Below are 23,888 nucleotides of genomic sequence, written 5' to 3' on the forward strand. Positions count from 1 at the left end.
TCAATATGTCATTTTGTCATGATAACTTGTACGAGATTTGTTTTTCTATGTAAATTGTATGTTATCGTTATGACAATAAAATATGTTTATATTATACGATAATATTCACATTTCAATACCAAATGCTACGAAATAAACCAACAATCACAGTCATCGGATCCTAAAATTGGCAAATTCATTATAGACTAACATTCGCTTACAGTAAAACCCTTCCTTTGAGACATTCCCGGCAAATGAACGGGGTATAGCAATACAGCCAGCCCCTATTTATTTTTTATCATCATTATTATTATTATTAAAACATATTTAGGCAGGATAACATAATTTAGAAAAGAAAAGATCACAACATTTCTGTTTTTCAATATGGTCCTGCAATGAAACAACTTCTAAAAAAACACAAGAAATTTAAAAAAATCCAAAACAAAAAAAAATAGAAAAAAATATAACAATCAGTGAATATAGAACGTTAATAATAAAACGTGTGGAAATATTAAAATTATTTTTTAAAGAAATGCTTTTTATAATTAATTTTAAAACTTACAGACAAACTATCTTGAATTTTTACAGGGATCTTATTCCAAGCTTTTGCTCCTGCAATGTTTAGCGATCCGTTCATTAATAAGCAATTTGGCATAGGTGGTATAACATTCAGAGATTGGGAATATCTCGTAGAGTATCCATGTTGGTCGTAAACCATTTCAATATCGTTGCACACACGGGAAGGTGCAATATCATGTATACATGTGTACATAATACAAACAAGACAACACAACACATCTATTAAGGGGACACTTTGTTTGGTCCCGAAGATGTTCCTTTAGTAGGGATTCTACTTTTAATTACGTTAAATGTATTCTATAAAATACTGTAAATATTTACCACAAAATGGATTATGTTCTGAACACACGTTGTCTATGGGAATATACTCATCTGGCTTTACACAGTAAGTTACATTGGTTGATGTATTGCTTGACTTTTCTATTGATGTGCTGTGAATTAGTTAGTAACTTAATGACGTCACGTGTGTAACACATCGTGCCTTGGTAAGATGTTTTGCCCTACTCTGACGTAATCTGTACTTTATACTAAGTACATTGAGAATACTTGCGAAAAGTATGGGGGTGGGGCTCGAACCCACGACATCTTGCGCTGATGGCTGGGGTTAGATTCGACACGCTGACGCAAAGCTACTCCACAATAGTTACAAGAAATTACATTGTGCCTTGTTCATTATAGGTTGTAACACTCAATGCTCTCAATGAGGGGGACGTCCAAAAGAGTGAATCATCTGTTTCCTTCATTTTTCTGAAATGTTTCCGTTCATAATTATGTCACGGTAAGTTATCAATTGCAAAAGAAATGTACGCGCGCGTCTTGATATCGTTGGCATTGATTATCGGCATATATGATTGATCAAACGATTGATTGTTCCCACTTTTGGACGCAACGCAACGACGAAGGCGCAACGCAAGTGAGTTGACCAATCACAATCGACAGTTCGGGTCATGATGGTTGTCAAATTACTTGCGGTGTGCTTACGCCATTGCGTTGCGTCCAAGTGGAAACCAAACCTACGTATTTTTTTACGCTTAATTGTATGAACTTATAAGAAAGAAGAATTTAAGTAATGACTCACCTTCAAGAAACATCAAAGTCAGAAAGATGGCCGCTATTGGTAATCTTGGATATTTCGTATTATAGATACACATTTTCCAAACAGTGACTTGCAACTGTTATTAAAAGCAACATTTATGCGATATCCGAATTAATAGTTAGCCACTTGCGCTTATGAAGTATACCGGTAGCTGTACTGTGCTATACAAGTAGCACACACATAGATACCATCAATACCTGGATGATGTTCTTTGCACAAATCAAACTATATTTGAAGAGTGAAATAACCGATCAATCGTTGTTTGAATTTTACACCACTGGACAAACATCCAAAATCAACGTTATTCACAGTGAGTTGCTTCCAGTTAAAATGACGTTCACATGATCACAGGTCGACGACGACGACTGTGTCATCATTCACACAATGCTGCAGCTATTTTAACAACTACTAAATTCCACCAGCTTCTCGAAATTGTTAAGAATAAAACACGTAGACGTGAAAGTTTATTTCACAGCTGCGGAATCAAATAAATTGTATTAGTCAAATGCAGGATATTAACATTCCCAATTTTCTTGAATGATTGCCACAAATAAATCCATTTATTTTATAATCGTTGAAGTTATGTTGAATTCGTAAAATAATCAATCTAGTTTAGTTTGTTTTTCTCTTAACTGTGTATATTCCAAAAACTCGATGATTACATTTTAAAGAACTACGTTCGATTAGATGATGTCGTAATTTTCAAAATTCCAAAAACGTTTCAATAACTTGCAATTACGCTTAATAACGTTTCTACTATTTGTTTACGCCTATATTTTGATGTAGACAGTGATTTTAATCCTATATCCACAAGTGATAATATTGATATAAAACAAATCTGACCAATCACAATGTCTGTTTCATAACTGCTGTATTACAATCCTTGTCATCGCTTAGTATTATCCCTTGTCGGATGATGTCCTGTTTTGTGTCACCGTTCGATGTACCGAATCAAAATCAATATCAATAATTTGATTAAGCGTACGATCTGAGTTGAATATTTATTATCTGTTAAGTATTCCAAATCCACTCATAGCAGTATAAATATTTCTTGTATCAGCTTTTTGGCTGTATAAACTATTTGATTTAAACTCATTCCGTGGTATTTCCAATGTATAATGTGTTACTGGTGATAATTTCAGACTATAGAGTTGTTAAACTTGGACTCATGGTTAGAGCGCCAACGCGGTGGTTCAGGAGGAACTGGTATATTGCCTTGTTCGGGTCTCAGCATCTATGAGTATTAAGACAAGATAAAATAATGTACGTTTATTATTATTAGGCTTAGATTAGATTATAGGCAACGTCTTATATAAGTCAAAGCTGCTCTCCAGGTGGAATACCACCCTGAGATGAGTAGTAGTAATTAGTAGTCTTGTTTATTTTTAATTCCTTTATATGTAATTTTACTTTCTATGGACCAGAGATTCCGAAATAAAAGATTGAATGAAATTAATTAATTATTACGGTTGTTTTGGAACAGGGAGATGTTCCCTGTTTGGAATAAGGCCTGCAACCAAATGGAACGGGTCATGACTTAGTCTTCCTCCTCGCGTATATTTTATTTGTGCCCATAAATCATAATGTGCATATTTCAATTATGTATGGTATAATATAAAACTTTGTTTGTGTAACGTAGCAAAGGGACAACTATACTTGTTATAGGGTGAAACTTTGAACTCATCCGTTCTGGAATCAAACATCAACTTTGCCAAGTGTGACGTAGAAATGGAGCAATTAATAGGTTTACTCAATGGATACGCAACTATACTTGTTATATGGTGAAACTTTGAACTCATCTAGCCTCATGGAATAAAACATCCTAACCTAACCCACAGCTTCAAAGTACATTAATTACATTAAATATGCTAGAAATACATCTGTTGTATATATGCATATGGCCATTCATATGGGTAACTTTAATCTCTAAAAACACCATACCGATATATCATTAAAAACATAATCAATATGGGTAATGTTAATATTATACGTATAAATATCAATATATTATTACCATTAATAGCGCCTATCGGTCTCTCGAAATAAAAACAACTTTGCAATAATTCAATTAGCAGCGGTTAAATAGCGGCAAAATGGTTTGCAGATGGTTCATGAGGCAATAGATGGAATATGAAGGTGGAAGAAGAGAAATTGTGAGACAAAAACTTTGTTATGCAGATGTACGTCCAACCATATGACCACCAAATAATTTTAATTATTACTTTTATACATGGTTTCGGTGCGCCATGCATGTTAGGTCTTGAAAACGTACAGATCACGTTAAGAACGCGTTCAACAATGTTATAATCAATTATTTTGAAGTGGCTCACTCTTTACACATAAAACATTTGGTCGCCAACTGCATACATACTCGTGTTTGTTAATTGACTTTTACCAATTGTGATCCTTTATTAGTAGCCTAACAACAAATATGATGTTAGGCACACATTGGGGCACATCTAAAGATGTAATCCATCATTGACATTTGCTTTAGTGCAGTTATATTTACTTTAAATCAACATCATGTGTTCATAGGTTATGGTATGTTTACATCCAATAACGCGTTTTGCTGCCGTCATATGGATGAGTCCTGAACGGGTTTGAGTATAAAACACTGCAGTTCGTGATATTGAATTACGACGACGCGTCGTTCATTCTGTCTGGTTCACCGTCGCGACATGATGTTAGCATTAAAATTATGACCGCGCAGTCGCACTTGGTGATAAAGAGTATAGAAGTAGTGGTAGAGAAAGACATCCAATGCGAAATACTACAACGAAATTAGTAGAACTAAGTAGCTTAAAGTGGAAAATATATGCTCCCATGTATACATTTATTGAAAGCGTGTTTTTGGAAATAACATTCATAAAAGTAATGTTTTGTATCTTAGCTTATTACAGAGTACAATTATTACGGTATAAAGAAAAGCATTTCTTATTTCAAAGGAAGTAAAAACCACAGTGCAATTAATATCTTGAAATGGTAACGAATAAACGGTGAGCTGTAATTATAAAAATTAGCAAACAAAATAGAACCGTTGTTACCAGTAATGAACTTAAATTGAAGCTATACTTACAATCAATATTATTGTAAAGTGTTCTTTGTTAACGATCCTATATATGCATTTACGTCTTATTAAAAATTAACCTAGATATAGGAAATATTATGATGCATCGAGTTAACGCACTATAAAATATACTATGGCCTATAAATACTATTGCATAAAAAGAAATTTGGAGATGCTGATTATAGAGAATAGGAATTATAAATAGCAATCAGAAATTACCTCGTCAGAAACTAAAATAACAGACTCATGGCAAAAATGTAAGGTTATTTACGCGATGTAGACATTTTGTTGTTATCAAAGACAGCGTTATTTAATACCATGGACCTATACATTCTAATTTATAGGTCCATGGTAATACGGTGTACATAATTTGTATTTGACTTTAAGATCACAGATCAGATACAATGTTCAGACTCATGGCGTAAAGGAGCGTCATGCACGCGACGTACATAATTGTCTGTCTGAACTAGTTCGTATAGATCACCGTAAAATAGCTGTTACTTACGCCTTCACACTCAGGGAGTTCCTTAATTTAAGCAGAAGATGAAAGATCGAACGCTCTACTTCGAAATACACCAGTTATTTTGGTTCAATCGTTAAACACGGAAAGATTACTGTACATCTTGCGTTAGATAAAATACCTTAAAGACACTGAACTAAATACTATTGCGCTAATGTCTATATTACAATGTGGTAGAAAAACGATAGAGCAAATCCTTTCACTTTTGTGTATCAACTTAAAGGCTTAGAAGAATTTCAATTTAAGAGAGATTGTATAACCACATTAGAGGGTAGCTCATACGTTTTATTCTACTTTTAGAGTGCCTTTCTGTCCTTTATACGCCGTGACCGACCATGTTTGCATTTTATTCAATTTCAGTATTCTTACACGTTTCACTATATTCTGTTTTCAATAATTTCCAGCGTAGGCCTATAATTAGTGCACGGTAATCGTTATTAAACCTTTACATTTTTCTTTTTAGCGTGTCCCTCTGTCCTTTATACGCTGTAACCGAGGCCGACCGACGACATTTAATTTTGCATTATATTCAATGTATAAGGCCTCGTATTCTAAAGGCCAATTTACACAGACGAGTGGTAACGGTAAGCGGAAAACGAAAAAATAGAATCTATGTATAATTTCTTATGACCATTTACACAGAACACAAACTACGACGTGACTGATTGTTTGTATAAGGATAGTGTAAAGAAAAATATACATTTAGGATGTTATTAGGCAACAAGTCCCTCTAAAAGGACAGTCAGTCATATTAGTCTAGTCCATACCAGCAGTGCTTGCAACATGCAGTAGCCTCGAGGCCTACAAGCACCTACTTTCCGCCACACCGTTCGCGAATCCCGCGCGCTATGTGGGACAAGCCACGCGGTTTTCCGCTTACCATTACCGTTACCGCTCGTCTGTGTAAATTGGCCTTTACACGGTTGATAGTATTTTTAATTCGAATACTTTCCAGTGTATTATTATTATTCATTCCCACAAGTTATTAGTGTTCACAATGGTTTTTCTACCAAGCAGTACCGTACGTATTATTATTGTCCTAATGTTTCATTTTAATGTTTCTTTTTAGGATGTCTTCCCCAAGAGCAGACGAAAAACAAAACCTAGACTATCTTACCAAATATATAAATAATTTCTGCAGTCGTCTGTCACATTCACTTAAAAACAAATTTGTATCGATGATCGGTAATAATGTACAGCTACCACATATGGTATTGATTGCATATACGGTATATAAAGACTACAGGACTTTTTTGTAATGTTATACTATAGGAAATTTATGTAAATTAAGACAAAAGTATATATTTTGGTGTAATCATCATACTTGATTATGTTTATGTATCTTTTCTGGTGGGTAAGCCTTAGGCCTAAAGTTATTTGAACTTATTTGCCCACCAGCCACACATCTTTCTTATATATATATATATGTTTATTGTTAAACAAAACAAACAAATCTACCACATTTATTCGTTCATCATGATTATTATTACATATTAACATATTATTATATATTTGTACAAAACAACAATACATCTTTAATTAATAATGGAATTACGGTATCATACCATTACGTTTAGTTAGACATAACACATTGAGACATACTAAACTTAACCGAACGATATTATCACTTTTTTGAAAAACAAATAACAATCTCCGTTTTAAAAAAACAGATTCAATATTGGGCTTGACATACGGAATGGATTTAATTTAGTTTCAAGATTAGAATTAAATTTAATATCCTAGTGACGATCAATCATTTTAAAAGAGTTCCGATTTCAAATATTTTTTTACGATCAAATCCTGAGACATTTCGCAACAAAAACATTTGATATCGTACACTGTGAACTTATTAGTAACAGGTTTGAGTCTGTTTTACACTACGCGATTTGAACATTTCTGAGCTCTGATGGCTGCGCGCATTATTTTGCAATACACAAAAAGAGTAAATTTGAATACGCATGCGCATTAGTCAACGCTTTCGATTCACGCGAATAAATTCACCTAGTGAAAATTACCGCAAAATAAATGACTGATGAATGAATAAATAAATGAAAATTGTTTAAGTTTGTTTTCCACTAAGTGAATTTGTTCGCGCGAACGAAAGCTTCAGATTATTCTAATATCTTCTAAATCCCTTTCTGCGACTAATTCTAGTTCCTTGTTAGTAGTTTTCTACTTTTTGCGAAGAACTTAGTTATGACGTGTGTTCATTAGCACACATACGAATCGAACAGCTCGGATTTGCGCAAAAACATGAGATTCGCGCAAAAACATGGCATTCGCGCAAAAACATAGGATTCGCGCGAACAAATTCGTCTATTGGAAACAGACTTTAAGATAAATATCCAGCTTTACCTATTACTTGATTTTATTTATTTAAATATTGCGTATATAACGAAAAGAAAAGTAAGGTCGATTACGTTACCGCTCGTCTGTGTAAATCCCTCGAGTGTGACAAAATTAAAGGCAATCGCAATCAACTTTTTTTACCTTCTGGGGAGTCACTAGACATGTTATTACATTAGGTTAAACTACCTAACTACTGAAAAAAGTCTTCCTGGTTTTTATAGCAGAATTTTGCCAAATTTGGTATTTGACAATTTTAAGGGAAATTCATGTTTTTTCGTCTTCATCTTCAAATATTTGAATTATATTATATTTAAAATTCATGCCTGTACCTGAGCTTTAACGTTTCCCTCGAGTTAAAGGCAGTCACAATCAACGTGCCGTGACATATCGGCGATGGATCGATTACGTATGTACTTAATTAAAAAGCAAATGTATCCGAATTTGATTTAGATTATTTTATTACATTCTTCACACATAAAGTATTGTCTTTCATTCTTCCCACAAGAATTCACTTTGTTCAAAAAGCCAACCATAAAAAGTTATTGTCAACTAAATAAATGTTATGTACATCACAGATTTATGTTTTTCACACCGTCTAAACGCGGTATTAAGATTGTACATTATCATCATCATTTTAATGACATAAATAAAAAACAGGTGTAAACGCAAGTGAAATAAGAGTGTTGAGAATACTAGAATACCAAATGATCCGATGTGCTATGTTAAACAAACCGCTTACAGCGAAACATCACAATGGGGTTGGTAAAATAATTGCAATATGTAAGTAGCTAGAGAAATCGAATAGTCTGAAAGATGTAACTGAGAACGAAACGTTAACTGAGATCATTTTTAATGATGTTAGCTTAGTGGAGAGGATATCCGTTCAACAACTCGCATTACTGAAGTAGTGCCGTACCTCGAGTGGCACTTTGGGCCTACCTTGAGTAATGGTTTTTGCACTTAAGGGGCGCAATATAACGTATAAATAGTGCAAAGAAAACAAAAACCGTCATACATGGGATATTTTACAGTCAGCTGATCGGTTAATGCCTCAGCTTTCCAATCGGTAGGCCTTGGTTCGAATCCCATGCTGATTTGTTCATATTATTGTATTTACAGTAGTATTATACGCATGGTTAGGTTAAATCAATTAAGAGTTAGTTGCTAGTGTGTGTGACTGTTGCAGTTGTCAGCAGACATGATACTGCCGGAGGTTTATTTTCGCTAGACATGATACAGCACGAGAATATTGACCTTGCTACAAAGAAGCATGTATATTCACAGAAATAAAGTATTTCTCTACCACTAAGATAAAATAGTATTTTGTATTTTGTATTGTTTTTGTAATTTTAATGTGATGGAGGCAAGTTTGAATACATTTGAAATTTGAATTCGAATACTATAAACATGACAGCGAGTTAAAGAATAATAAAGAACTAGTTCTTTATTATACTCGGATGATTAGAAACCTCGAACTCAAATATCCGAGTTTTCTAAAACTGAGTGTATCAGACATTCTGGACAGTCTATTGTATCAGTCAAATGTTATCAATGCAACGCAGCCCCTGATGTCTCCAAAATTACCTAGATCTAGTATCACCACGAAGATAGAGAAGTGGCATTGCTCTTTGCAGCCATTCACCCTAAAGTGCCTGTAAGGTCATAGAAAGCTCCCCTAAGGGTGGTTCTTTGTCCCAGTGCGCCTGGTATATTATGTCAGGCTACATACCTGTAAACATCCTTTGCCGCTAGTGTTCAAGTGACACCTTGGTCTTGTTAACAAAAGTACACTCTGAAAACATTGATGACAAAATGTAACAAGAGTATACAATGCGTACGTTAGAGAGAAGTCCTTAGGGGCTGCAAGTGAGAATGGTCGTAAGGGTACGGTTTCTAATATCGCCGGAAATGTGAACTTGTGCCCCCTGACTTTTACTCAACTGCACATCTCATTAACCAATAGCTATACTAATCAAATAGGCCTACGATATAGTATTTGGTAATGAAGTGATACTTCAATATTCAATGGTTAAGTTATTTTTGATGTCCTACGGAAATATGCAAGTTTAATGTGATTTAGTTGATTGAAAAGTTAATTAGACTCCTTGTACAGACGCACAATGACACGACCTCGTCTCAAAACTAAGGCATTTCGTCCATGGCAAAGTCTGTCAAAAATGGCCTTCAACATTGTGTTTCGCTTTTACCCGCTCATTATGGTAAAGTTGTTATACGAAATACGCTCATCAAAATCTGTTTTCACATTTAAAACTAAACTCAAAACTCATCTCTTCAGAGAAGCATAATCACACGCTACTACTTGCACAGATCTTGGAAACACAGCGCTTTGAAACCTTTGTCTCTTGCGCTTTATAAATGTTATTTATTATTATTATTATTATTATATATGCACATTTGTTTAACTTACTGCTCCTTGTGAAATTAAAATGACATAATATGCTTAAAAGATGTTTCTTAAAAATAAATTAAAATGACACTTTATTCCTATGATTTAAATATTATGACGATCCACGCTGGGTTACGTCTACAATATTATTATCTAAACGCTTTGGGCGTTTACGGATTACGCTTTGGCGTATACGAATTACGCTTTAGGGCGTTTACATGTTGTTCAAAGTGTATTATGCTGATATTTAAACCTATGCAGTACAATAATACACAGCCATGATGTGTATGTGATGTGTGGACTATTTTTCTATTTAGGCTCATGTCACGTCCATCTTCAGCCGATGATGTTGCCATCACCTGGCCTGGGCATCACGCAACGGACTTGACACACCGCGTTCCACCAAACAATAAACTAACATATTTCTTGCTAGGATCCCCATTACTTTATGGATCGCAAACAGCAGTATAATAATTCGATCAAATTAAGATAATTAACAAGATGTTTCAAGAACTATCTATGGCTTCACGGTGCTGCATTAAGAGTGTGTTCTGAGAGAGTACGTAGTATATTATTACTTGCAGTGTTACAACTAAGTACCATAGTATGTATGAAAGCTATATATTAAATATGTTGCAATAAGCAAGCAGACTGGTGGACGTTAACAACCTTATTTCAGTATAACGTACCATCCTGTTTAATACATTACTTTCTGAAATCCAAAATCCCACATTAACTAAATTTATTCAAAGTACAAGTAAAAAAAAATATCAAAATAAAAAACGGATAGGCACTGTCCCTGAGGGTTCCAAAATGTTTCAAATAAATTGTTTCAAATAAAACTGTTTTTTTTTTGTTATGCATATATTTACATAGGCCTATAGTATTTTTTATATCTTAGGCCTAATTTTTGTTAGCCTATGCCGTTTTGAGGTACAACCTAGTATAAACAAATTAATAAAATTCTTGAAACGAAACAACATTTTATCAACACTAAAAATTATAGCATTTTTTTTAAATAATAAAGGTGTGGCCATATACGGACATAATGATGTCATATCACTACCATATTTGGGCTTATCACTACCATTATTTGGGCACATCACACTTCTTTGTCAAACTAGTTTAGTGGTGTAGACAGAGCTTAAGAAACTGAAAACTGAAACACCACAAGCCAGGAACGTCTTATTTGAAAAAAATAATAAAATTGATACTACACGAACGCATAACGCAAATTTATACGCATGCCATATATAGTGTAATCGGAAAGTCACTAATGAAACATGTATATCCACATTAACTACTCCTACCGTAGTTCAGAGTAAAGACTGATTCCGTTAATGTATATTTACATTAACTACTCCTACCGTAGTTCAGAGTAAAGACTGATGATGCCGTTAATAGATATAAAAGTCAATGTCTTGTATCTCTGTTGCTAAACTGTGCAGTGAGGTATCAGTTACCAACAAATTAAATTTCGTCATGTGCTTTATTACATCATGAGAGATAATGTTATTCTTTTGATAATGTCGTGATTGTTGCTCAATGGCGACCCATTTTTTTTATCTTAAGAGATCTTCCTTCACTCTTCTCAAACATATTTTCAAATCGCACAAGGTTGACAATACACAGTACCATCCAGAATACATCACCCTTGCACACGTACTGTCAATAGAAAAATATTCGTAAAAAGCGTCAATATTCTGCAAGGGGTCGATTACGTAACAATTTAGCAGCTACTTCCTGCTGCTGGGAAACTACTTTTTTGTTAATGTCGTTCATGCCTATCATCTATGGGGTGCCATTGGTGCCATATTTGTTTAGAAATGATAATATAACGTCTGTCGTGGTTAACAGCGACATGTACGAACCAATTTGTTTACGACTTATGCGGACGTAATCCGTAAAAATATTAAATAGGAGAACTAGCCCGAACTTTCGTTTGTTTGTTAAATGCAAGGCCTAGTTCTTCCACTGTCGCTGCATTAATGAATATAGTGTTTTAATACTGCGTAGAATGCCACTGTAAAACCCATATGGAAAATATCACCAGTAATGGTAAAGTCGCGTTTTATTGCCGACAAAGTTTAAGTTATCAAAATATTAATCCTTTTACCAGGTCGTTAAACATGACAGATTTACCGGATTCAATTCCTAGACTTTGGCCCCACAATGGTGACCCACAGTGTGTCCACTCAAATGTCCGTTTCTCCAAACCCTTCACCTCATCAGCCAGGGTTTGTCCATCTACGCATGCGTAAACATCGCAGGTGTGTTTGGTCAACTTTGAAACTTATTTTCTAAAGTAATCAGACTGCTTAAAAAGTATTAAGAGAGATCAATGGACTATTGGAGAGGTTGTTTATTCTATGATGAGACCGACAGAGCAGGTTCACATTTGAAATTATTAAAGTTCAGATTGTATATCAAGCTTAAGTTGATAAAAGACATTCGCATAGCCACACTTGTCATTTCATAAGCTGTGGTATGAAGCCATTGGCACCGTATTTTAAAGTATGACCATGACGATTTGTCTAGAGTGTAAAGCTTGGTTCTCACTAGGATGTAACGCAAGAACGAAATCGCAAGGTAATGCTTGGTTCCCACTAAAGTTTTGTTTCCACTAGGATGTAACGCAAATAAAGCTAGCAATAGATTAGTCGAATTATCGCCTTTGATTGGTCACTTCGCTTGCGTTGCGGCTTACGTCCTTGCGTTGCGTCCTAGTAGAAACCCAGACACACAATGATTTGACCAACTACAAGCGATGGATTATTTTCACTGTCGGTTGTCATTGGTCAACTCGCTTGAAGTACTAGTGGGAACCAACCTTAAGTGATTTGACCAATCACAGGCTATGGATTAGTCAACTCGCTTGCGTTCCGGCTTAAGTCTTTGCGTTACATCCTAGTGGGAACCACGCTTAACGGACACACTATAAAGTGTCCACGTTATACATGTAGCAATGCAGAGACGGCGAAACCAATTTGTTTAAACTTAATCGGATAAAAAAAATCCAATAAATAATTATCTTTATAAATTTACATTGCTAAATTTAATAATTTAATCTTACAAATAATAATGATACTTGGAGTAATAATTCATTTTCTAAAGTTATAAGACGGCTTAACGGCGATTGGGGAAAACCCAGTTTTTTTATTTGAAATAATTAAAGTTTGAATTGTATATCAAGCTTAAACTGATACAAGACACGTGTAAAAACGTTTTTATACCTTGCCCGAGGAAAATGAGGTATAATACATGCAATGTCACATATTGTTACCGCAATCAGTAAATAAATATAAAAGAAATGGTTAAATAAATCAATAGTGAATTGTTCAAATATATTAAATGTATTGAATTTCTACAACGATGTTGTCATCATTTAAAACTGACAGAAACTTTTATTTTATATTATTTATTGATAATTTATCTAATGTTCAATGAATTTAAAATGTATGAGGATGAGTGTATACCTAAGGCAAATCACCTATCGTAATAAACAAGATTTATTTTTCAACCACCAATACGTTATTCTTATTTCTTTCTGTTGCGCGTACTTCAACATGCATGTTACGTTTGTGCGTTTGTGCGGATCACCGTACTCGTCGTGGTGACGAGTTCAAATCTTATAGTGTTTACTTTGTTTTTCATCTAGGTAAGGTGGAATCATTGATAGAAGTTGTTTTATTATTTTGAACTTGTTAGGAACGAATTCCCTTCCAACAAAATTTGCCGTCATTTTACATTTAAAAGGACAGTAATTAAATTTGATATTAGAAAATATTTTCTGTACGCATTAGCAAAAAATATTAACATTTTGATATCCCAGTCTTGTTCAATTTTGAACAAAAAATTCATTTTGTCTTGCTTGCTGCTTTTAAATTATTTTATGCTCTTAATTAACTCCTGATCTTATATTCTTGGATCAAGGAACTCAGACTCAGATCATAGCACCCTATTCTGAAGTTTCAGTAGATAGAGTCTCTAACCGACTCGTACATTTATAGATAGTCAGTTAGACTCTACCTACTGACAGCTGCGGTTGATCACAGGGAGCTTAAAGTGCGTCTTGTGACTCCATAACTCTTCATCCCAACCTCCTTCATGCCATTGAATGAGCCTGGATGAAGGAACCGTTCTCAGATCAAGTAACCGATTCTGCAGCTTTCAGTATTATACACTTTAACTCCTTAGCCGGTTGATCATAGGGAACTTAAGTAACTCCCCATCCCAAACGTCCTTCTGCCATTGAATGAGCCTACACAGAACCGGGGAACTAACAACTAACAAGAGTTAACTTCTGTAAAATTTGACATCGTGATTTCGCTATAAATTCTATATTTCATCTTGCTTGAAAATTGTCGATCTATATTAAATCAATTGCGTTTAGCTTTGTCATTTGCAAGACATAATCAATTAAGGTAAATTGAAGTCACTCGATGTAGAACACGAGTATAGACGACGCTGATACACTCTGATTTTACCTCACAAAAACGACATCATTTCATTACTTAATTTAACCTAAGCTAAATCATGTTATGTCGTCATTGGACAATCAATTCCCTTACTAATTTTCCCATATTACTTTTTGTTCATACAATTAATATGCATAGAAGAAAATTTCGTATAATATATAAAGGTAATTAACAAAATGGTGCATATACAGATAAACAGACTTGAGGAAAGGAAATAATAGACCTCCAATTTCAATTCTTTGGAGGCAGAAGTTATGGGCGGGATGGTAAATCTTCTCTTTTAAAGATGTATTGTCCCCAAAAACATGAAAAATTAAGTTTAATAAAATCGAACTTTGAATTGGCCACTTTCCATAGAAAAAAATGGAAAAAAGGTATGTTTTCACTTATAAAATGACAATATAACTGTTTAAATTCAACCAAAAACCAATTTGACTATTTTGCTTTAAATTACAGCTTTTTCATGGAAAATAATTTGTTTTTCAATCCAATTTTTGGTCAAAGCGAATAACTATTTTGTTGCATTAAAATGGCATATTCAGCCAAAATTTGTTTAAGAATTTTTTTTTTCTTTAAAGGAATATGAAAAGTACGGAAGCCTCAAAGGAACATTGTTTTATTGTAAGAACAACACTAATGAGCATCTAAAGCAATATCATTATATAAGCCTACTAATTAAATTAACGTTTCAATTCAATTTAATTCAATCCAATTGTTTTCTTCAATCAGAAACAAAAAAAGAAATTTAACAAGCAAAAGCCTATAAAATACGGAGCTCCGTATTCTAACTACTTCAGATTTTTTCATCTTTTTTAATCAATCAGAAAAGTTTTAATCTTCCTCTCTCTAGGCCCTCTCTTATCACAGGTTTAGAATTTAGAATGTTATAGACCTTTTGTATGAAGAAATATGCCTAAAATAAACATTTATTTTCAGTATGGGAGTGACACGTTAGGTCCCGGACAGCAAGAAGAGTGGCAGATGGATGGCAACAGCCAAGCCAAGAATTTAGGCCTACAAATGTTATCGATTAAGTTTTATCGGGCGTTGATCTACCCTCGGCGGGTAAGAATAGTATTGATAATTATCAGCTAACATGGTTATATCTTTGGAACTCGGCCTACATTTTAAATAGTGTGTATCTAACTTAGTTTATGTAATATTATAGTGTTGAAACAGATCGCCTTAACTTAACGTTATTTATACCAATAGCCTTTTTCACAACGAAATATTCCAATAATACTGCGTATGCCTATTATTTCATTCTTTAAAATTGTCAGAACGATCGTCATAAAAAAAAATGAAAAAATGATGATGACATAATTAAATTACTTTCAAAATGTTAATCAACCATGGTGTGTTTCAATTCTTGTCGTATACATAACTTTCTTTAAAAATAACTAATTAACATTCCAGGTGTGTTAATACGCAGGCCACACAGTCCTACTAATAGTGCTAGTAGAATATACTAATTGAATTATATACACTCAAGACACTAATTGAATGCGTCACTAAACCATGTTTCAAATCTGATTATGATTCGGCATTTCGACGTTCGCGACGCGTTCAAGACAGACCTACACTCCAAATGCGTTTTAAAGGTAATAATTGATCATTCTTAGTTTACTCAAGCAGTAAACAACGTATATAGCTAGTATTATTGATACTCTGCAGAGAGACACAAACTTAGATAAGTCGTAATTTTACTATCATCGTTTGTACGCGCGATTAAAACACCAGCAGTTAACGCGCGCGTATTAACGTCGTCCTTTTTATCAACGTTTGTTCGCGCGATTAATATACACAAAGTTAACGCGCGCGATTTTGTTTAACGTTTGTGAATCAACAGTATTTATCTGCGGCAAATAACATAAGACAAATAGTGTCTTTAATCACTTGTTATCTCGTAAAAAACACAATACAATATTACTGAAATCGTAAACTTGTGATTATTCGATCAATCGCTACCCTTTTATCTTTGTTTTATTACGAACATACAGTTTATGAGTAATTTTGTTGATTGTCAAATCATTACATACGGTACGATAAAACATCACTATAATGTACTGAACTAGGCCTAAATATTAAGGCTGTGGACACTGAGATGTTCCATTTTTACTTACTCATGCGCGCACCTGGGCTAGCTGTTTCTACCAATTATATGCCTATTATATGAATTAAATACAGGGCTTCCAATAATTGAAAATAGATACTTTATTATTTTGAAAATGGTTTAGTAATTTAGCAGGACGGTCATGGGTAGACATCATAATGGTTACGCCTAATGACCAATACTAATTAGGTGGATACGGTAGTTCACCACTTGTTATTATCACATTACTTTACCAGATTTGGTGATACTTGTAATCCCAGCTCAAACAACCATCGTGTTCAATTTGCGTAATACATCGTATCCTATTTAAGCGTGGTTCCCACTAGCGACACAACGTAACGCAACGCAGCGACGTTTTGACGCAAAGTGCTGTATTGCCTAATCACAAGTGGGAAACGACGACGCAACAATTCTGCAAATATCGCAGATTTTATTTCACGCAAACGGGGGCAAACACAATTATCGGAAGGGCATTTTCTTACGTTGCGTGTAGGTTGCGTTACGTTCCGTCGCTAGTGGAAACCAAGCTTTAGGGTGGTTAGGGAAGGGGTGATACTCTTTGGGCTAGTTCTATGGGGAGTAGTTATTCTCCGGTGGCTAATATTGTCTAGATGTAGTTATCCCTAGAATACTTTTATGTAATAAACTCCACAAGCTCTTCTCTGTGCATGACTTAAATTAATAAAATCCCAGAGCACTAGTTATGCTAACTTCACCCTATAATTGACAACCGTTAGTATAGTAGCATTACCATACATGCATTTATTGGATTCATAATACAGTAAAATAAGACCCTATAATACAACTTTGGAAGACATAATAAAATGTGTATAAACATATTACGCACCTGAGCAATAATGTTACAACAGTGTCAATATCATCAGTTTGTTGTTTTGAACGTAACACGGTGTTTGACGCTACAGAGCCGGCCAGAGGTATTTGTTGTATGTCGGTGGTGGCGGGTTAGTAGTGACTATTTAAAATGCAAAGTAAGACGAGTCGTGTTAACAGCTGTAATATCACAACAGATACAAGATTTGTGATGTCATAAGTCAAATTGCATGTGTGCAAACTACGAGAAATTGAAAGGAGTGGAACGACCGCGTTGGTGAAATCTGTACATTATAGGGATTTTGTCTGTCCACAGTAGAGGCCAGTGAGGGCGATATTTTCCCACAACAGGGGCTTTCCATATATCTATTATATACCTCCATGGACTGTCTATCATAAAGACTTTTTGTCCACAATATTGGCTTTGAGGGCGCAAATGTCCATATCAGAGCCATATTTTTTGTCTATAATTACATTTACATAATATACTCAGATACTATTCGTCTTTCGAAACATTCGTATAATTATAATAAATATTAATGAGCATTGAATGACATTCCACAGACCAAGATTCCAGTAATCTAAGATCTAAAAAAAAACTCTAGGCTTATAGACTTGTTTTACCTACTATTTTAATATTCCAAGTACAGTATATATTGTAATTTTATATACATTATATGCATTTTTATGGTACAAAAATGTGATGTATTCTATTCCATTATTTGAATTCTATTATAGTCACCTTTTTATTATTTATATTTAATAACAGGTTATTTGGCGAGCTCAGTTCAAATTTCCGACGACCAAAAACACGTGCAATCGTGCGTCTCATCGGTTCTATCAATGCATTTTACAGAAGCACCACATTTACATCAGTAGGTCTACAGTTTTCAGCCTCTCCGTATGACGTCACTGAACCTTTCATCACAATTATTGATACCACTACCCACTCCCATCCCCATAACTAAATTGCCAAAATTAAATTTGCATTGTATGATAATTAATATGGCGATTCTACTAATTATCCTAGTGACTATTAATCTCAGAGCGACAGAGGGCGTGCTATTTAACATTTCAGCTCATATTGAACATACAGCTAACTCGAGATTTTAATTAATTTAATTTGGGAAGTCACCAATAAATTAATTTTCCTAAAAATGCATGCTATCTTCTTGCAAAAGAAAAATCAAACAGTACTACACTTGAACTTGAGAGCAATTGAATGTAATTGAAACTAATCAAACTCTACAAACAAACTTCCCACTCAACTATATAATGTTACTAACCTATAATTTACATTTAAAAGATTTGGAATGCTATTAATTTATCAGATCTATACATGCAATCTTTACATGTCTATAAAGGCGCACATACATGTATGCATACGACACGAATTACGCGCAGTACAGTTTTTCTCTTCGCTAGGCCACTTCTACAAAATGTAATAGGCCTACAGTATATTATAACTTCATATATACATTTTTTACAGTAAAGCTATGTCTACACTATCAAACAAGTTTGACAAAAAAAAGTGTGATGTGCCCAAATATGGTAGTGATTCCCAAATATGGTAGTGATATGCCCAAATATGGTAGTGATATGCCCAAATATGGTAGTGATATGCCCAAATATGGTAGTGATATGCCCAAATATGGTAGTGATATGCCCAAATATGGTAGTGATGTGCCCAAATATGGTAGTGATATTCCCAAATATGGTAGTGATATTCCCAAATATGGTAGTGATATGCCCAAATATGGTAGTGATATGACATCATCATGTCTGTATATGGGTACATCACATGTTTTTGTCACACAAAGTTTGATAGTGTAGACAGAGCTTAAGAATACGTTTTAAACTTCAGTCAAAATAGTCACTCATTATCAAATACACTTATTGAATATTGCACTTAATAAGTGTATCATATTTCGGACAAGCTTTACTTATTGCTAATCTCGTTACATACACGTCCACCGCAAAGACAAGAGTGACGCGCGCATACAAAAGCTGTGCCATTTTCATCAGCATTTGAACGCGCGCGTATACAAACGCTGGGCCATCACCATCGGCATTTAAACGCGCGCGTCAAAATAAACTGTGCCTCTTAAAGTAGGCCTAATACTGGCAAATTTCAATTATTTTAATCCATCATCAACAAGGGTTTATACATCTATATCGGCAGTGACCCAGAAAATACATCATGGGACCTCATAGGCTAGTCAAAGAGGGGAGCGAATGTGTCTACACGTTTGGATGAAGACGCTTCGCCCCTTTTTTAGGTGTAATGAAATAAATAATTTTTATTTCTAATGCATAAACATTTATTAATTATGAATACAGTTTTGATATATTAGGTGGTCTTTTTAGAACCCATCCCCCTAATCTCTAGATTTGCTACCGAAAGTTTGAGTACAGTGAGTTACAAATTTAATGACGTAATTGTATGTCGGTTTCATTGACGACTTATAGCACCATGCTTTAAAGACGATTTTCAACTAGGCGTATTTGTTCGCGCCAATCGTAAGCTTATACGCATTCGTATTCATGTTTCCATCTTCCAAATCCCTCTCTACGCATGCGTATATAAGCTGACACTTTCGATTCGCGCGAACAAATTCGTCTAGTGGAAAATCGGCTTAACGTTACCCTGTCCCGGGGCGATTTTTTCGTACATAAGTTGGGGACCTCTCGATGTAAAAGAATTACAAGATAGCCGACCTACTTCTTAAATATAACTGAACTAAATAACCTCTCTCTCCCCGTGAAATAAAAAGAAGTTGTTCTTCGATTCGAACCCCATACATCGACATGCAAACACAGCTCGATGGAAAGCGTTTACATATAGTCAGTTCAATTCTTACGTCAACACCTATCGCATATGAATATATATGAATATGAATTATTCATATTGTTTCGTGATGTTTCATGAGGTTATGTACGAAAAAAATATCGCGGAATATAATTGAGAATATTTTACATTATTTATCAGATTACTTTTAGGCAGATTTTAACTCCGGAAACTTGGAAAACATCGAACCACCAAATGAAAGCATACTTAGGAGGGCGTTTAATACGTCGTAAACAAAATTGTCTAACGCCATCACAATTTGTTTAAATCAACTACAAAAAGTTTTTAAAAAGTATTTACCGACGCGATTCGGTATACGGCAACAACGCAAGTACGTGTAAAGTTTTCGTCTGTTTAAAGTGGCTTTTCGATCCAATGAAATCAACTTTTTTTTCGCAGCGCGTCAGTACGAGTTTTTATATATTCACGATTTACGCAAATTGTGTCCAGTTTTACAAAAATATTACGAATATATATAAAGTTTCATTAGGCCCTATATTTATAGAATATCAAAAATACGTGTTCCTCCGGCAGGTCTGCCGAATTAAGTTACTTTTAATGGCTAAAGTGGGCAATGTATGTTCGACAAACAGGGATTCGGGAAAATTATTTAGTTAACTTGTCCACGTTATACAGATGCTAATTGTAATACTGTTAAAATGCTGCGTGATCGCGTATGCGTCTACTTATAATAATCTCCTTAAGTTTGCAAGACCTTTTGATTAACATAAATAGGGTCTTTGATTTCGTCCAGACCAAGATAAGAATTGTGTGGATTGGGTCGCGGCAATGTTTCCTTCGGTCTTTCAATTGGCAGGGGTGCCGCTTCTCTTTCGTCAACCTGTTTCTCTTCGTTTATTACGCCTTCTACACTCGTTACTTTACACTCAACATCTTCTTGTACAGCACCGTTGTTGTCAAATGATTTATCCTCTACGGTTGTTAACTCCTGTAAAAAATCAAGTAAGCTTGTATAAGGCGAAAATATGGACGTTCAGACTGTACCACCGTAAAACTTCGAAATGAAGTCTCAAAAGAAGTCCATCTCGAAAAAAGCCCCCTCTTTGGTCTGCAAAAGTAATACCGAAAAAAGAAGCTCATCTGGAAATCAAGCACATTGACTTACATTCGAGATAGACTAATTTGAATATAAGGAAGAATGTGATGATTTAACCAGATAACTTATAATGCAGATATGATGTATGATAGTTTATATCGTACATTAATTTTGTACGGTACTTTGATCACAAAATATGTAAAATTGGAAGGTAATGTCTAAAAAATCCTATTATCATAGTAGCAATTCATAAAATGTACAGCATTCATTGCGAAAAGAACCTCTCTTTTTAGTTTTTAGTTAAGTAATTTCGAAAAGATAATTTTACTATATAAAAAAAGGAAGAAGCCCATGGGCTTCTTTACGAGGTTTTACGGTATATTAAGCAAAACCACAGTAGCTACATAAAGTTTCCGAGCTTTTTGATTAACTAACAAACATAATACTATTTCATCAATTAGCATGTAACTTTCATTTTAAAGTATGTATTGAATTGATCCAGATTTGGAAAATAAAGACCTGAGGTTAACCTATCATTATATAACACCTAAATAAATTCCTGATTGGACGATTGTGGGTCACATAGCGTGCAATAGTACTTCTTTTATCTCTATATCATAGACAAATTATGCGATACAGCCGCCCTTACGTACATGTTCAACACATTGTGACGACTGTTGTAAAAAAGCCCTGCCTTAATAGTACGACAGGGACTGTGGAACTAGCGTATTTTATTATGTTACTTATTGTGCGTATGCCAGGCATTGTGACGTATTTCCTCGACACAATTCTGGTGAATTCTAGGTCTAGTCGACGACCAACGATACAAATACGTAGTCCTTCCATATCAATCACCGTTGAATTGTAGGTCTAGTCGACGACCAACGACACAAATACGTAGTCCTTCCATATTAATTACCGGTGAATTCTAGGTCTAGTCGACGACCAACGACACATATACGTAGTCCTTCCATATCAATTACCGTTAAGCTTGTTTTCTATTAGCAAATAAATTCGCGCGGATCAAAAATTCTTGAGTTCTGATTATTTTTGCGCATTTTTCACGTCACAAAAATTAAGATGAAATTCTTAATACGCATGTGCATTAGTCAAATTCGCCTAGTCATGGAGAAGTAAGTTAGCTTAGTTAACTTATTTGTTTTAACTTAATATTTCATTTCACTTACCTGCTCACTTACATTTCTATCCATTTTAGTTTCTTTTATGTAGAACCACGTTTTTATCGTTTGCCTCATTGTCATTTTTTTCATCGGTTTTGCTTTACACCCTCCGTTTTTTCTTCGATGATTGCGTTTTTTGACGATTATGATGAAAATAGTGAGCAGCAAAAAGACGGCAAACACAGCCAATATTATAAGCCCAAGTACCTTCAAGTCTATTCTTTTATCTGTATTTAACAAAATAAAAATAAACATATTTTTAATAATAAGTAATATTCAGGCCTGAAATAAGTTCATGATGAACCATATATGGGCACATCACATTTTCTTGTCAGATAAAGTTTGATAGTGAGGACAAGGCCTTAGATTAAAAAAAATAACACACGTAAATATTTGTTATGTTATATGTAATATGAAAATAGAAAAATAAATGGCGTGTGTCTTTTTTCAGGAAATGACGTTAATTTTTAGAAGAAAAAACTCGATCAAGCATCGTTGTAGTCACAGTTCTGCAAATATTGGCTTTCATTCAGTTTTCAGTCATCTGTGACCTTTACGGTATTATAGAAAAACATAAACTGAACTATCAAATAAAATTACAGAATGAATTGAACGTTGTATAACTTTATATAGTTACAGGATGTATGCCTATTTTTAGATAGTTTTTAGGTCTTGAATTGTCTCATTGTTTCGTTGCTTTGAGCGCTTTTTTGTTGTTATTTAACACTTAGCAGGTCCGTATTTGTGGAATAGACTAGAAAATTGTATTTAACAATCTGTTTCCTTACATAATTTTGTTTAGATACTCACTTTTTTATTTATTTTTTAAAAATGTTATTTTGTTTAATTTGCTTCTCTGTTATTTCAACTATTATTGTTTAACTGTTGTTATTTTATTACCATCATTATTACCATTATTGAATAAATGTTATTGAACTAAAATTAAAGTAAATGTGTGTTTATATTACTATTATATATTGTTAATAGTATAAAAACAAGTGATTACTTGGTAGGGTTACTGTGTTTTATTTGTTTACCTAATTGGTGCCGGCCTGGCAAGGATTTGAACTAAGAATTGCGTGATGAAGTACGGCACTAAGCTACAATACCACTACTGTGATTGATAAACTTACCTTCAACTCTTATTGTTTCGAAAATGATAGTGGCATTGATATCATCCATAAGGGTTATACCATTGACAAATGCTATTAGCATCGCATTCTCACAATAAGCCTTTTTCGTAGTAATTTCACACTTAATAGGATTACTAAAACAAAGACATAAAAAACAATAAAATAATTTTTATTTTAAATTATTCATTTCCAAGTATTTACTTATATTTCAAAAAAAGAAATTAAAACTCCGAACTATGAAGCCGTAGAT

At 34.2% G+C, this 23,888-nt stretch overlaps 2 protein-coding genes across 4 annotated transcripts in view; both read right to left on the reverse strand.

Annotated features, from left to right (window-relative positions):
• The window catches only part of LOC144838780 (neuronal acetylcholine receptor subunit alpha-10-like), a 53,878-nt gene extending 36,168 nt beyond the window's left edge, over window positions 1-17,710 (reverse strand). Inside the window, exons 1-2 of the mRNA XM_078694260.1 lie at window positions 17,436-17,710; window positions 1,637-2,888 (exon numbers count right to left, since the gene is read on the reverse strand). Coding sequence (XP_078550386.1) covers window positions 1,637-1,709 — 73 coding nt within the window. The 5' untranslated portion in view covers window positions 1,710-2,888; window positions 17,436-17,710. The remainder of the gene's footprint in view (window positions 1-1,636; window positions 2,889-17,435) is intronic.
• A 354-nt stretch (window positions 17,711-18,064) lies between these two features.
• Window positions 18,065-23,888, reverse strand: part of LOC144838787 (uncharacterized) — a 107,952-nt gene continuing 102,128 nt past the window's right edge. For 2 of the 3 annotated variants that reach the window (XM_078694267.1, XM_078694268.1), the window contains 3 exons: window positions 23,639-23,772; window positions 22,512-22,732; window positions 18,065-21,216 (listed from right to left, as the gene is read on the reverse strand). In XM_078694267.1, the coding sequence (XP_078550393.1) occupies window positions 20,968-21,216; window positions 22,512-22,732; window positions 23,639-23,772 (604 nt within the window). In that variant the 3' untranslated portion in view covers window positions 18,065-20,967. The remainder of the gene's footprint in view (window positions 21,217-22,511; window positions 22,733-23,638; window positions 23,773-23,888) is intronic. The other variant, XM_078694269.1, reaches the window with a different exon arrangement.

This window comes from Antedon bifida, chromosome 3 (assembly GCF_963402885.1).
Source record: "Antedon bifida chromosome 3, ecAntBifi1.1, whole genome shotgun sequence".
Lineage (NCBI taxonomy): Eukaryota > Metazoa > Echinodermata > Crinoidea > Comatulida > Antedonidae > Antedon > Antedon bifida.